This window comes from Enoplosus armatus, chromosome 3 (assembly GCF_043641665.1).
Source record: "Enoplosus armatus isolate fEnoArm2 chromosome 3, fEnoArm2.hap1, whole genome shotgun sequence".
Lineage (NCBI taxonomy): Eukaryota > Metazoa > Chordata > Actinopteri > Centrarchiformes > Enoplosidae > Enoplosus > Enoplosus armatus.
This window is the reverse complement of record NC_092182.1, coordinates 28,437,535-28,453,970: the sequence shown is the minus strand read 5'-3', so window position 1 is coordinate 28,453,970 and position 16,436 is coordinate 28,437,535. Positions and strand designations below refer to the sequence as shown.

At 41.4% G+C, this 16,436-nt stretch overlaps 1 protein-coding gene across 1 annotated transcript; it reads left to right on the top strand.

The window, feature by feature from the left end:
• Positions 1 to 6,826: 6,826 nt before the first annotated feature.
• LOC139283307 (regulator of G-protein signaling 9-binding protein) lies at positions 6,827 to 10,906 on the top strand. Its single transcript, XM_070903305.1, has 4 exons — positions 6,827 to 7,028; positions 7,103 to 7,306; positions 10,344 to 10,486; positions 10,727 to 10,906. The coding sequence occupies exons 1-4, from the start codon at positions 6,827 to 6,829 to the stop codon at positions 10,904 to 10,906; spliced, it is 729 nt and encodes a 242-aa protein (XP_070759406.1).
• Positions 10,907 to 16,436: the final 5,530 nt, after the last annotated feature.

Below are 16,436 nucleotides of genomic sequence, written 5' to 3'. Positions count from 1 at the left end.
ATAAAACTCTATCAGTTGCTTCTTCAGAGAGAAGTTTCTCTACACTCAGACGCCTTAAAACCTGGTTGAGGAGCAGCATGTCCCAGAAGAGACTAACGCACCTCACACTCATGCATGTACACAGAGACATTGTTGAACAATTGGATATACCCGAAATGATGAAAAGTGTCATCAGTGTGAATCCCAAGTGCAAGAACACTTTTGCAGTATCAACATAAGCTAAGAGGCAACTTTTCATGCACTGCCACCATACAGTAGGTCTAAGTGCACATTAGCCTATTATTAACTATCAACCTGGCAACACTGCCCAAGTAGCAAGAAGAAGTACTGAAACAGAGTGGAGGAGACCGGCAGGCAGACAGACAGACCGACCAAACACGTCACGTAGTTTGGTTTCTCTACAGCTTTATGCTTAAGCTAGCCTGCTTGCTTTTCGTGGTTGTAAATTGTCTGTGTGTGTGTGTCCAACACAGACAACAAAGGACAGAAGCAGTGCACCCGTAAATGACACCAAAACGCCATAGAGACTCAGCGTAGTATTTTTATGTGACAGTATGGCAGATAGCATGAAAGGATTAAGTAGCCCCACCTAGTGGAAAAGTCACACCATGCCACTGGTATGTAGCCTATATTTTGTAAAACTTTAAATACATTTTACAGCATATATCATTAACACAGATCTTTTTCATGTGGGTGTTGAGTGTGTTCGTGATACTGATCTGTTTCTTTTTTGCAGCAGAACACTTCTGTAATTCAGACCCAAGAGCTGCGGTCTTAAATGGAATGATGTCCCCCTTGTTTAGCCTAAAACTTGGTTTCAAACAGGGAGATCCCCTCAGTCCTCTACTCTTCATGCTACTTCTGAAACCGCAGGCTGCAGCAATCAGGGCAGAATCAGACAACAAAGGTGGAACAGGAGAGGAACACAAAAGGTCCTTATACAGTGCATCCGGAAAGTATTCACGGCGCTTCACTTTTTCCACATTTTGTTATGTTACACCCTTATTCCAAAATGGATTAAATTAATTTTTTTCCTCAAAATTCTACACACAACACCCCATAATGACAATGTGAAAAAAGTTTTTTTGAAATTTTTGCAAATTTATTAAAAATAAAAAACTAAGAAATCACATGTACATAAGTATTCACAGCCTTTGCCATGAAGCTCAAAATTGAGCTCAGGTGCATCCTGTTTCCACTGATCATCCTTGAGATGTTTCTGCAGCTTAATTGGAGTCCACCTGTGGTAAATTCAGTTGGTTGGACATGATTTGGAAAGGCACACACCTGTCTATATAAGGTCCCACAGTTGACAGTGCATGTCAGAGCACAAACCAAGCATGAAGTCAAAGGAATTGTCTGTAGACCTCCGAGACAGGATTGTCTCGAGGCACAAATCTGGGGAAGGTTACAGAAAAATTTCTGCTGCTTTGAAGGTCCCAATGAGCACAGTGGCCTCCATCATCCGTAAGTGGAAGAAGTTCGGAACCACCAGGACTCTTCCTAGAGCTGGCCGGCCATCTAAACTGAGTTATCGGGGGAGAAGGGCCTTAGTCAGGGAGGTGACCAAGAACCCGATGGTCACTCTGTCAGAGCTCCAGAGTTCCTCTGTGGAGAGAGGAGAACCTTCCAGAAGGACAACCATCTCTGCAGCAATCCACCAATCAGGCCTGTATGGTAGAGTGGCCAGATGGAAGCCACTCCTTAGTAAAAGGCACATAGCAGCCCGCCTGGAGTTTGCCAAAAGGCACCTGAAGGACTCTCAGACCATGAGAAACAAAATTCTCTGGTCTGATGAGACAAAGATTGAACTCTTTGGTGTGAATGCCAGGCGTCACGTTTGGAGGAAACCAGGCACCGCTCATCACCAGGCCAATACCATCCCTACAGTGAAGCATGGTGGTGGCAGCATCATGCTGTGGGGATGTTTTTCAGCGGCAGGAACTGGGAGACTAGTCAGGATAGAGGGAAAGATGAATGCAGCAAAGTACAGAGACATCCTGGATGAAAACCTGCTCCAGAGCGCTCTTGACCTCAGACTGGGGCGACGGTTTATCTTTCAGCAGGACAACGACCCTAAGCACACAGCCAAGATATCAAAGGAGTGGCTTCAGGACAACTCTGTGAATGTCCTTGAGTGGCCCAGCCAGAGCCCAGACTTGAATCCGATTGAACATCTCTGGAGAGATCTGAAAATGGCTGTGCACCGACGCTTCCCATCCAACCTGATGGAGCTTGAGAGGTGCTGCAAAGAGGAATGGGTGAAACTGCCCAAAGATAGGTGTGCCAAGCTTGTGGCATCATATTCAAAAAGACTTGAGGCTGTAATTGCTGCCAAAGGTGCATCAACAAAGTATTGAGCAAAGGCTGTGAATACTTATGTACATGTGATTTCTCAGGTTTTTTATTTTTAATAAATTTGCAAAAATCTCAAAAAAACTTTCTTCACGTTGTCATTATGGGGTGTTGTGTGTAGAATTTTGAGGAAAAAAATGAATTTAATCCATTTTGGTATAAGGCTGCAACATAACAAAATGTGGAAAAAGTGAAGCGCTGTGAATACTTTCCGGATGCACTGTATGCAGATGATATTTTACTGCTGGTTAAGGATCAGAATCAGAATCAGAAATACTTTATTGATCCCTGGGGGGAAATTGTACAGTACTGGTGAAAATAATACACATTTATAATATTTAAGTGAAAAATAAAGGTAAAAAATATATCCAACAGCAATGAATATGTATGTCTATATTTATATATATGTATGTATTGCACTGTCACATCTGTCCCTCTTATTATGAATACAATTGAAAGATTTTCTGAATTATCAGGATATAAAATCACATGGCAGAAATCAGAAGTTATGCTGATATCAAGAGGTTGACACCCATCAATCATTACATCATGTGTAATTTCCCCCCGGGGATCAATAAAGTATTTCTGATTCTGATGTCAGACTAGATGGAGATCCTCAGGGATGAGGTGTCTAGGAACAAGGTGTTCATACTGCTAATCAACATGACTCCACTGCTTCCAGAGATAAAAACTAATCTTTCTAAGTGGAAAGCACCATCTAGATGGTTGTAGACCCACAATTCAATTATATTTCTATGGTGTTACCAGTGCTGGTCTCAACTGTGTCTCCTTGGAGACAGGTCTCTGTTGCCTCCAGGGGTTTCCAAAGCAGAGTTTGGGCTAGCACTCTCAGGAGTCCACGTAGACCAGAGTACACAAAGGGACTGAGACAGCTTCTTTTGAGAGCATGATGATACTAAAGGGACATTTAACCAGGTCTGGGATCATTTCTTGTTATATTCTAAGATTGTCGAGCCTTGAAAGAAGGAGGCTGAAGCAGTGACTAGCAGATTTTAAGTGGCTGTCGTTCTACTAATCAACTATCATATAATTATTACCTGTTGGATAAAGTTAGCCACTAACATCACTTATTAAAAACCTGAGATAAACTCCACGTTGCCACTAACTGACATTATGTCAAATTAGCTTAGCGTTAGGTTTAGTTAGCTGTTTAGACTAGAAATCTCTCGCTCTGTTGAGTCTATCTATATATATATCTATATCTATAATTTATAAAACAGAGCAGTGCATTGTGGCATTGTTAGCAGACAGCAGGGAACGTGTTGGACTGTGATGTTTCGGGGCAACATATAGTGGACACATTTACACACTTTGTCTCCACTTTATAATAAACAGGAAGCGACACAGGTCCCTCTGGCAGGAATGAGGACGTAGTTGTACGTTAGAAAATATAAAAAATGAAGAATTAAACTCAATTTTCAAATTAAATAGAAATAATTAAATAATATCAATAGCTGAATATATATTTTGTGATCAACCCATGTCTTGGATAACCTCCCTGCTCTTTTCTTTTTAAAATAAATTCCATCTTTTAAAGATCAACACTGACAGACACTAAACAGATGTTTTGTTTCATAACCAACTTTGATTTTTATTGATCACATATATTTGTCTCAAAAATCAATATTCACATTTATGATGAACAAAGTTAGCAGCTAACACCTTTATAATGCACAGTAGCGTTAGCTAAGTCTTTTAGCTTTAAGTTAGCCTTTATTGTGTATACAGCATTTAACATTGCTGACAGTATATACATTATTATATATATATATTACATCTGAATCTGAAGATAAAATTGTTTTCCACCTACAAAACAACAACTGATGCTAACAAAACTCATTAAACAACAGTGATTGTTATTCCTGGATGGGGAAAAGACTAGAACAGCCGACTACTGGACCTGGGTCCTTCTGACTATGAATAACCCTGACATGAGAAAGTCTACCTGGACAGGTGAATCCCTGACAGAGTGGTGTGCCTGCAAGGCAGAGATGAGGGTAATAGAAAGAGTCTCCTGGGAGCTGAGAGGATTCAAGCCTCAGCTGGCCTCCAGGTGTTAATTAAAAACACTGACAGTCCCCTGAGAGGAGAAGAAGAGTGTTTATAGAAACCTGCCTGACGCTGCACGGTCCTCCACTACAGACGAAGAGGTCGTGATCAGCAGCAGGTAGGACCACAGATGGACTTTATTCTAAAACTTTAAATCTCTGGAGGTCACGGAAGCTGTTCGAAGTTTTTAAACATTTTGGTAACGTAAGAAATGTTTGTAGTTTAGTTTATTTATCACAACAGTTTACCTATAATTATATAATATATTAATATATTGTTTCTATCACAGAAAAAAATAATTAAAGCTTTTCTACAGTGAAGTCGCACTTTGAACAGAAACTGATTATCTGTGATGTCACAGTTTATAAAGAGTTTATAAGTTGTTACTATTGTTTTATTTAAGGATAAATAATTTACAGATGCTTTATAAATTAGTAATTAGCCATAAATAAGAACACACAAAACATTCATTTAGCCATTAATAACCCCAAATGCTGTTCCCATTGATTTGTCCCTAATCTGGTAAAGCTGTTATATACCTGAATACTTTTCATCATTAATCAGCAGCTGAAAATATTTCAGAGCTCGAACACAAACCTTAATAAAATCTTAAACTCATTAATGCTGCCCTCTACAGGCGACAGCAGCAATCAGATAATATCTATAATGACTTCGTGAAACTACCTGAAGCTGCTGAGAGGCTGACATGTATACTGTGAGAAAGAAAATGTGAGAACCCTACTCAACCCCCCTCAGTCGCCGGGTGAACAGGTGAATAAATACTATAATTATTGCCAATCCAACCCCCGTGACGTCATGCCGTACGTAGTAAGTGGGATGCAATAAAAACATAAAATATATATATATATATGGCTTCTACAATATCTTCAAACACTTTAGTGTCTCACAGTGTTGCTCATGAACATCAGGGGAACAAATCCAGCAGATTTATACCCCACTTTTGTCATCACATCCGTGTTATTATTGGACATTCTGGTCAAGGCAGTGAAACGCCAGAGGAAGGAAACGTGCGCCTGTTCGTCTCCACCGGCGCCGTTACCAGGAATATTTCTGTCAAACGTGCGTTCACTGTGCAATAAGCTGAACAATGAACTTCAGCTACTGACGAGGCTGTGTAGATCGATACCATACAGACCTATGCCAGGATCCTGTTTGTGGACTTCAACACCTGCAGGGCAAGCTCTCCCAGCTGAGTGTGCCTGACTCCACCTTCAGGGGGATCACAGGCTTCCTGTCTAACTGGTGGCAGCACGTGAAGCTGGAGAGACACGTCAGCACCGGCTCCCCTCTGTGTCTCCAAACACCAAGACAATTTCCTTATATGTGAAAACCTACTTCGCAATAAACCTGATTCTGAAATAAAAATATGACGGTTGTGATTGGTTTAAAGAAATACAAACAAGCCAGAGCGTTTTTATCTTCTGTCCCAGGACGACGATGGGTTGAGGCGGACCTGTCTCCAGAGTGTGGAGAGGGTCTGGCTATGTGAGACTAGTCTGCTGTTAACATTTAAAATGAAATCAATATAATAAATGTACAACTTAATACATTTAAAATATGTGATTTCACTGCAGCTCAACGTTAACCACAACAAATCACATGATTTTTAACCTCCTTCTCAAGTTGAGTCTCTGGCTGCACCTGAAGTTCCATACTAACATGTTATTTAGTACGCTAAAACAGCATGTGAGATGTTTTAGTATGTCCGTGAAGTACATACTATCTACAGGGAAATATTATAGTATGCAAGCACTGGACACTACACTGGCATAAATATCCCACAATGCAATGCAGTAGCGACGACAACAACATAACAGACAATGGTGGACAGCGACCAAGGCAGCTCTGCCATAACATCAGTAATGCTTCAGTTGAAATGTAAGTATAAGGTTTCACTTTGTTAGGCGTGATATATATTTTTAATGAGCTCATCGTTTTGTCACAGGATTGTAGATGCACTGTCTCCACCCGACGAGGCAGAAAGTGACGTGATTATTACGTGCTCAGCAGTGCGTCTGAATGTACTACGTACGGTTCATTCATACAAAAGTATGTTGAATGATAGTACACATATTGGGTATGTACTGATTTCGGATGCAGCTCCAGGTCTCGTCTTCATGTAGCTGGTGGGCGGCTGTCTCTGTTTTTTGGGAGGTCGGTCATGTTCAGTCAGTCAGTTAACAGATCGTGTTTGTTTATGTCAGCAGTTAATTTTTTGGAGACGATTGGAGAGATCAGGAATCAAAGATTAAAGAAGAGATTCATTAATCCAGGTATTTTATCAACCTATCAATAATATTAACTCTTAAACAACGACAACAGATCCACAGACCTGTCCCTCCTCACCTGGCCTCCTCTTCGGCAGGTGGGTGATGACATCATGAGTCGGTGGCGTCGTTCAGTGGACGAGCTGGCAGCGCGGCGGCGGCAGCAGGGCGAGTGTGAACGCGCTCAGGAGGCTCTCAGTCGGGTCACTTCCTGTTTCCAGCAGCTGGCAGCGTCGCTCGGCAGCTCGGCAGACTGCAGCTTCCTGCGAGACGAGATGGACGAGACCAGAGCGCTCGCACACCGAATCTGCAGTGGTACGAAGACCTGCACCAGTCTGTGTCTCACCTGTCTGTCTGTCTCTCACCTGTCTCTGTCTCCCTGTCTGCAGGTCTGTCTCGGCGTCTGGTGCGTCTGCTATCAGACTGTGACTCTGCCCCCTCAGGTGTGGAGGACAGACAGGTGTCAGAGCGTCTGTGGGTTCTCTTCCTGTCGGTGTTAGAGAACTTCCTGTCTGACCTCCATAAGGCCTGCGATCTGATTGGACGGTTCCCTCTGACCCAGCGCTATGACAGACGCTCACTGGTCAACACAGGTCAGCCGATGGCTTCAACTTAATGTCTGTGTGATTGGCTGAGCTATGTGGTACCTTAGCCTCCTACCTGTCCCACTGTTTTTCCTTCCTTGTTTCCTCACCATGTTCTCTTACCTCCTTTCTTTGCTTCCCACTGAATTGCTGTCGGGCAGCAGAAAATGAACCCAGGAACTGCCTTAAATATCCTGAGAACGTCTTCAAGGACACTTGTATGATCTTCAAGGATTCCTGGAGCTTCCTTAGAGATCCCCAGATCCTACAGAAAGACTCCTAGAAACTCTTCAGAGACACCTGAGGCCTCCCTTTGAGCTTCCTTAAAGAATCCTACAATAACTTTATTTAGCTGACGCTTTTATCCAAAACAACTTACAATAAGTGCATTTCAACCATGTGCATACAATCCAAAGTTGCAAGAATCATGCAAGTACATCAACTTCTGCTTTAAGTGCTACATTTAGAAACAATAAGAGATCGATAAAGAGTTTGTTTTTTTATTATGGGCCAAAGTGCAGTCTGAACAGATGAGTTTTCAGTCTGCGACAGAAGATGTGTAGAGTTTCTGAGACTCCAAATTGACCCCTAGAACCTCCCCAAAGGTTTCTGGAACTTCCTTCAGAAATCACCAAACCTAAGAAAGAATGAACCTCCCCTGGGATCTTTACAGCCTCCTCAAAAATCCTGGAACCTCCTCAAGAATACCTGTAACATTGTCAATGAGTGCAGCAAATTCTTCAAGGACCCCAACAACCTTATTGAGGACCACTGAAACATTTTCAAGGAGCCCTCAAACATCCCAGTGAGCCAATAGACATTCTTTAAGGTCCCAAACAGTCTTAGTGATGCCTTGAACCCCTCCGAAGGGTCTCTGATAAATCCACTGCAATCCTCAAACTTTTGAAGGATTAACCTCCATTAAGATCCTTGTAACATCTCCAAAGACCCCTACAACCTCTAAGGAATCAGAATCAGAAATACTTTATTGATCCCCGGGGGGAAATTGCACAGTACCGGTGCTCCCATTCAAGATTAGAAAGCAGCATAAATTTAGAAATAAAAGTATGTACAAAATATAAAAATAAGAAATAGAAAATAAAAATATACACATTTACAATATTTAAGTGAAAAATAAAAGTAAAAAATATATACAACAGCAATGTATATGTATGTCTATATATACAGTCATGGAAAAAATTATTAGACCACCCTTGTTTTCTTCAATTTCTTGTTCATTTTAATGCCTGGTACCACTAAAGGTATATTACCTGAAGAATACAATGAACACGACAAAAAATGCTGCTGATTACATAATACTTTATGTCCTATTTGACATGCTTAAGCTTAATTGTATTCCCAGGGTATATAAGAGGCCATTTCATGTCATAAGCAGCACTGCACATGCAAAGGCCTGGAGTGGTTTCCTGCTTACATTCAAGCCGTAGCACAACTCAGAAGTTGTCAGCTCTCACATAATGCCTAAAACAAAAGAATTATGTGAAGCCACAAAGGCAGCCATCTTGGCACTGCTGGAAATTGGCATGAGTGAGAGACAGGTAGCCAAAAAACTGAAGATCTCCAAGACAGCCGTTCATTACACCAAGAAAAAACAAGCCGAACATGGTACTACCAAATTGCTAGCTGGTCGAGGCAGGAAACGTCTTTCTAACCCACGAGATGACCGTGCACTCATCCGTTCCTGTGTCAGGAATCGTCGTCAGACCTCCAGGGACCTTAAAAATGAGTGGGCACTGTCGAGAAATGTGACTTGTTCGGCAAGGACAGCTCGAAACCGACTTCTTGCAGCTGGTCTGAAGTCACACAGGGCACGGAAGAAGCCCCTCATCAACGAAAGGCAGAGGAAGGCCCGGTTACTCTTTGCTAGGGATCACAAGGATTGGACTGTTGATGATTGGGCTATGGTTCTCTTCAGTGATGAATCCAATTTTGAGTTGATAACCACTCCAGCCAACTTACTGGTTAGGAGGAAGCCTGGAGAAGCCTACAAACCAGACTGTCTTGCCCCTACAGTAAAACATGGGGGTGGATCAGTGATGATCTGGGGTTGTTTCAGTATGGGTGGAACAGGGCAAATGCAATTGTGTGAAGGGCGAATGAACCAGGTCATGTACAGGGCTACTCTTGAAAACAGTCTTCTTCCATCAGCTGGAAAACTCTTTCCTGCCTCGAATGACTGGATTTTCCAACAAGACAATGCCCCTTGCCACACGGCAAGGTCAGTTAAAGCCTGGATGGAGAACCAGAACATTCGAACCATGCCTTGGCCTGCTCAATCACCAGATCTAAATCCAATGGAAAACCTGTGGAAAATCATCAAACTCAAAATGGAGAACCACAAGCCCAAAAACAAAGCAAATTTGTTTGAATTTGTGCAACAGGAATGGGCTGCTGTGACAGCAGAACAATGTCAGAAGCTGGTGGAGAGCATGCCAAGACGCATGGCTGCAGTCATCAAAAACAATGGTTATGCAATCAAGTACTAACTCCTGTGTGTATCATGTGACTAAAACAGACAGAAAAGAAAACATGGAATGCCTAAAAGCACTGTTTTTGGCAGTACAATGCCATAGCTATTGATGTAAGAACTTAAGTGATTTTGGTTATTATCAAGAAAACCATGGAAAATGGCTAGATATCAGCTCTTAAATTAAACTCTTATGAGCTATTTTTGTTGTTATCATTATATTTGTCCAAACAAATGTACCTTTAGTGGTACCAGGCATTAAAATGAACAAGAAATTGAAGAAAACAAGGGTGGTCTAATAATTTTTTCCATGACTGTATATATATATATATATATATATATATATATATATATATATATATATTTTGCACTGTCAGTATATGTAGATTTGTAGAAGGAGGAGTTGAGCCGTAAACACTCCTCAAGGATCCCTGAAAAAAACTAAATATTGCTATGTGTTTCAAGCATATAGCATCAGTCCAGTCTGATTATCTTGATTGACAAACTAATGGGCTTTAGTAACGTTGGACCTCTTACCTGTGTATTTCCCCTCTCCAGGATGTATTGATGGCGTGGTCGGCGTGGCAGCTAGAGTGGCTTCAGTCCAGGCGCCATGGCTCACCTTGGAGGAGGAGAGGAGCCCTGATCTGACCAATCACATTACAGGGCTTGAGGCCATGCTGAGTGAGATGCAGCTGAGGGTGAGACAGAACCAGAGAGAGGGAATACTTCCTGTTTAGAACATATAGTACATGACAAGATTCCACCTGCAGACCAGACACAGGTCTGAAGGTAGAACTGGGTCTTATACCTGGGTGCAGTATCTTGTACTTTGTACCTGGTGGAAGTTGGTTTTAACTGCAGGAGTGTTTTGTACCTTGTACCTGTACCTGGTGGAAGTGTCTTGCTGTGTTTTGTTTAAACTTGTTTGTGTTCTGCAGATTCCAGTTGCGTTCTGGTCGGTGGAGGCGATCCAGCCGGCGTGGGCCGAAGCTCACAGTGAACTGGACGAGCCGGACGACAGCCTGGAGGACCTGATGGAGGTTGAGGTCGTCTCCAGCAACAACATGATGGCCGCCTGCTGCCAGCCACCATGCTGCGGACTGGGCTGTGTCGGGTAGAGGGGGGAGGAAGGAAAGTCATGATTCAGACTGCAGACATCACCTTGATTTGACCAGTGTGACACACCTGACATTAACAATAATACATGTTACACAAATAAACAGATTTTATAACTATTATAAAATCAGTACCGTGGCCAAGAAAAAGACATAATATTGATATTCCTTCTTTTAAACTACAACTTAAAGCTACAGTAGGAAATATTATTTAATTATAATTTTGGTTGAAATAATGAATATTGATCATTGCATGTTACTAACAACATTTAATTGAAGGGCTCCTTTAAAAATACTTTGTATTTAGTCTTTTAAAAAAGTGGACCAGGTCTGAATCAAACAACTAACCAGGGTTAGTTAGCACTTAACTGGCCAATCACATCGACTCTGTACAAACAAGGGCTTCTACAGAAGGTTCCACCTTCTGGATTGGAGGGTGAAGTGGAGGTAGAGGTTGGAAGAGAGGAATGAAAACACAGAACCCCTGTTTGATTCAGCCCTGGTCCACTTTTTTAAAAGACTAAATACACAGGGGTGGGTGCTCACATACACACTATTTTTTAAAGGAGCCCTTCAATTCAATATTGTTATATTTAATATTATATTAATATTGCCTACTGTAGCATTAATTGTCACATTTCAACTTTGTTCCTCGACAGTCTGAATTCTTCTTCATATGGTTCAAACTAGTCTGACTCACCAGATGTAGGCTGCTGGGATCGCCAGACTTAAGTCCCTGTCATTATGTGAAACAACATCAACCTCCGAGCTAGCAGCCTTTATGCTGAAAATGGCAAGTTTTGACAAAGCTTTGGATTGTCGGTTGTTTTAATGGGTCCAGTGAGCTCCTCCAGAGCTAAAGAATAGGAAGGCTTCACCTCTAGGACATCGATCATCAAGTTGTGTTCCTCTTATATAACAGTAAAAGTTGTAAAGTCTCAGTCTACATCTTGTCAAAATAAAAGTATGTTATGTTTGCCCGTAAAGTCACCTGCTCATGTAAAAACACTGTGCATATTAATGACACTTCAGTAGTTTAACTTAGTCAGTTTAGTGCCTTAGGGCAGTTACATGGTATCTGTTTATTTTTATTATTGCAGAGAGGTGTACATGTAGAAACCTGGTCAAGTGAAGTCACTGTACTGATTGGATATATACATATATATATATATATATATATATATATATATATATATATATATATATATATATATGTGTGTGTGTGTATATATGTATATACAGTGCTGTGAAAAAGTATTTGCCCCCTTCCTGATTTCTTATTTTTTTGCATATTTGTCACGCTTAAATGTTTCAGATCATCTAACAAATTCTAATATAGACAAAGATAGCCCGAGTAAATACAAAATGCAGTTTTTAAATGACGATTTCATTTTATTAAGGAAAAAAAGCTATCCAAACCTACCTGGCCCTATGTGAAAAAATAATTGCCCTCTAGACCTAATAACTGGTTGTGCCATCCTTGGCGGCAACAACTGCAATCAAGCGTTTGTGATAACTGGCAATGAGTCATTTACATCGCTGTGGAGGAATTTTGGCCCGCTCTTCTTTGCAGAATTGTTTTAATTCAGCCACATTGGAGGGTTTTCGAGCATGAACGGCCTGTTTAAGGTCATGCCACAGCATCTCAATTGGATTTAACTCCGGACTTTGACTAGGCCACTTCAAAACCTTCATTTTGGGTTTTTTTAAGCCATTCAGAGGTGGACTTGCTGGTGTGTTTCAGATCATTGTCCTGCTGCATAACCCAAGCGCGCTTGAGCTTGAGGTCTCGAACTGATGGCTGGATATCCTTCAGGATTTTCTGTTAGAGAGCAGAATTCATGGTTCCATCAATTACGGAAAGTCGTCCAGGTCCTGAAGCAGCAAAGCAGCCCCAGACCATCACACTACCACCACCATGTTTGACTGTTGGTATGATGTTCTTTTTATGAAATGCTGTGTTAGTATTACGCCAGATGTAACGAGACGCACACCTTCCAAAAAGTTCAACTTTTGTCTCGTCAGTCCACAGAATATTTTCCCAAAAGTCTTGGGGATCATCGAGATGTTTTTTGGCAAATGTGAGACGAGCCTTTGTGTTCTTTTTGGTCAGCAGTGGTTTTCGCCTTGAAACTCTCCCATGGATGCCATTTTTGCCCAGTCTCTTTCTTATTGTTGTATCATGGACACCGATGTGAGGCCTGCAGTTCTTTAGATGTTGTTCTTGGTTCTTTTGTGACCTCCTGGATGAGTGATGCTCTTGGAGTAATTTTGGTAGGCCGGCCACCCCTGGGAAGGTTCACCACTGTTCCAAGTTTTCTCCATTTGTGGATAATGGCTCTCACCGTGGTTCGCTGGAGTCCCAAAGCCTTAGAAATGGCTTTGTAACCCTTTCTAGACTGATAGATGTCAATGACTTTGTTTCTCACCTGTTCTTGAATTTCTTTAGACCTCGGCATGATGTTTTGCTTTTTGAGATCTTTCAGCCTGCTTCATTTTGTCAGACAGGTTCTATTTAAGTGATTTCTTGATTCAACAGGTCTGGCAGTAATCAGGCCCGGGTGTGGCTAGTGAAATTGAACTCAGCTTTCCAAAAAATGTGGTTAATCACAGTTAATTCATGATTTAACAAGGGGGGGCAATTACTTTTTCACATAGGGCCAGGTAGGTTTGGATAGCTTTTTTCCCTTAATAAAATGAAATCATCATTTAAAAACTGCATTTTGTATTTACTCGGGTTATCTTTGTCTAATATTAAAATGTGTTTGATGATCTGAAACAAATAAGTGTGACAAATATGCAAAAATATAAGAAATCAGGAAGGGCGCAAATACTTTTTCACAGCACTGTATATGTATATGTGTATATATATATATATATATATATATATGTATATATGTGTATATATACATATATATATATATATGTACAGTCAGGAGGTATCATTCTCTCTCCTGCTCGTCTCCTTACATACACCCTTCTGTTACTGCCAGAAATCTCTAACCTGGATTCATCAGTAAATAGGACTTTTCTTCATCCACAGTAAAATGCTGCTCTTTCTTAGCCCACCCCAAGAGTTTGGCCTTGTTTCACCTTCTGAGAAGTGGTTTAGAAACTGCTACTGGTCCTCTGAGACCACTACAAGACAGCCTTCTTTTGGCAGGCCTTTTGCTGATTGGAGTGTGGCGTTCTTTATTTAGCAGATTGTGCATCCGTGATGATGGTGCTTTTCTATCTCTCAGGGAACTAAGCTTGATGTATTGATCTTCTGATGGTGTGGTCACTGTTGGTCTGCCTGATCGAGCTTTGGATACAACTGATCCCGTTTCTGCAAAGCGTTTTAGAGTTCCATGTACTGCCCCCTTAGAAACCTTTAGTCTGGCCATGACTTGACTCCCTCTTTGCTCACAATAACACTTTGACTTCTGACACTTTCACTTAGTTCTGATGCCATGTTTCCCACTATCACAATGCTGACCTGCTGGAAACTTGAGGCGCAGCCATATTTAGAACAGGTGAACACTGGCTGCAAGCTGAGTTCATTGAACGAGCCTCCGATGAGGAGATCAGATCCACCTGAGTGTCATCTGAACGCATGCTTCGATGGAAGGACACAACTCAAAGACATCTGACCTTTTGGACGAAGGAGTTCAGTTGGTGAATGCCACAAATGTGCTTAAATTTGGTTGCTGTGTAACTACACCGGTCCAATTAAATAACGGCCACGCATCATACAGATGTCTTTTGAAGATTTACTTCTCTCTCTCTCTCTCACTCACTCGACAGCAGACATCGTGAAAACTACAAAACAAAGACAAAGTTTCAAACATACATCCGTCATTTCAAGCTAGTGCTCGCTAATAAACAGGTCCGACCACATTACTACAATAGAAATGTAAAGTAATAAGCAAACCGCTGAAACGTATTACATCTTCTTATACAAAGGCAAATATCACGTGCAAGGTAAACCACTCAAAAACAGTTACCGTGTGCGCCTCTTGGACCGCGTATAGAATACGTTTACTTTGGGGCCGTATTGTTTACTCTTTTTCTGCAACCACGTTAGATCCTTAACCATAATGCTCTAGCTGAGTCCTTCAAAATAAAACACATTTTCTCACTTTGGTCACTTAAACAGCACTACAGTTTAACATTTACATTACAGTATGAACTCATGAACTCATAACCCTTTATAACATATATACATACATACACATATATTGCAATAAACAACTCAATGAACCACGTCTCTAAGACAGTTACACTCCCACCAAATTACTATGATTTATGATAACCCTTAGGCCAATATTTGAATAAATCTAGTAAATTCCAAATGCTGAAGTCAAGACCAATACTTCAAACTCTCCACACAAGTAGGTGTTTAGAGGTTAGCTCCCTTGGAACTCATTTTAGTTGTTTTCTACAAGTACTACTAATTTATGAATGGGACGTTCAAGAATGGATGGATTAATGAGTCGTTGACCCTTTTTCCCTAGCTTTCTCTCCCCTATCTGTATTGTTGCTTTTCGCACCAGTCTGTCATCATCCTTTTGTACTTCAAGAACCCTGGCAAGCTTCCATTCATTACGAGGGATCTCTTCTTCCTTGACAATCACAACATCACCAACTTGTACACTTCTCCTTGGAGCATGCCATCGTTGCCTAAGAGTGATGTTGGCAAGATATTCCTTTCTCCACCTGTTCCAAAATTGTAGACAGATATATTGACAGATATTGCACTCGCCTCCACCGCTTTTTGACATACAAGTCTTCCTTAACAAATTTACCTGGTGGGGGCTGAGGAACAGAGGATTTCATGGTGAGCAGATGGTTTGGTGTTAATGGCTCCAGACTTGAAGGCTCACTGATACTGTCAACAGTAAGTGGGCGATTATTCATGATTGACATGGCTTCGTATAAGAATGTCCTTAAAGAAGCATCGTCCAATCTTCTGGCACTCTGTGCAAGGACTGAGCCTAGTACACTCCGCACTGTCCTGATCTGCCGCCTACATGACTTGAGCCTGGCACATTCATGCAGAAGTCACACTGTCTATCTGCTCGATATGCGGCCACTCTTTCCTTGTTCATCTCCTTTAGAGCTTTTTCCATTTCATTTCTTGCTCCAACAAAGTTGGATCCCTGGTCTAATCTGATATGTCTAACAGCTCCACGGATGGCCACAAAACACCGCAAGGCATTGATGAATGCATCGGTCGTCATGTCCTCCAACATCTCTATGTGAACTCCTCTTGAGCATAAGCAAGTGAAAAGGAGACCGTATCGTTTGTAACATGCAAAACACAGCTTATTATCCTGAATGTACTTTCTTTTTTCCTCCAATGACCTTCCATTAGCTTTTGACACTTACGTATGGAGTGGTTTTCTCCACAACACACACACTTGACTGGGTTTGAATTATGTGCCGGTGTGCTCCATTTCTTTGGTTTACTGAAGTCTTTCAACTTGATCTTGTCATTGTTGGATTTGGCTGTGATACTTGAAGTATCTGAGGCTTTCACATAAGTGGTGAA

Bases quoted from the DNA above. Each gene is read 5' to 3' on its own strand.
- LOC139283307 (XM_070903305.1), top strand. From the start codon at position 6,827: ATGAGTCGGTGGCGTCGTTCAGTGGACGAGCTGGCAGCGCGGCGGCGG. The intron at 7,029-7,102 runs GTACGAAGACCT...CCCTGTCTGCAG, and splicing joins CGCACACCGAATCTGCAGTG to GTCTGTCTCGGCGTCTGGTG. The intron at 10,487-10,726 runs GTGAGACAGAAC...TGTGTTCTGCAG, and splicing joins TGAGTGAGATGCAGCTGAGG to ATTCCAGTTGCGTTCTGGTC.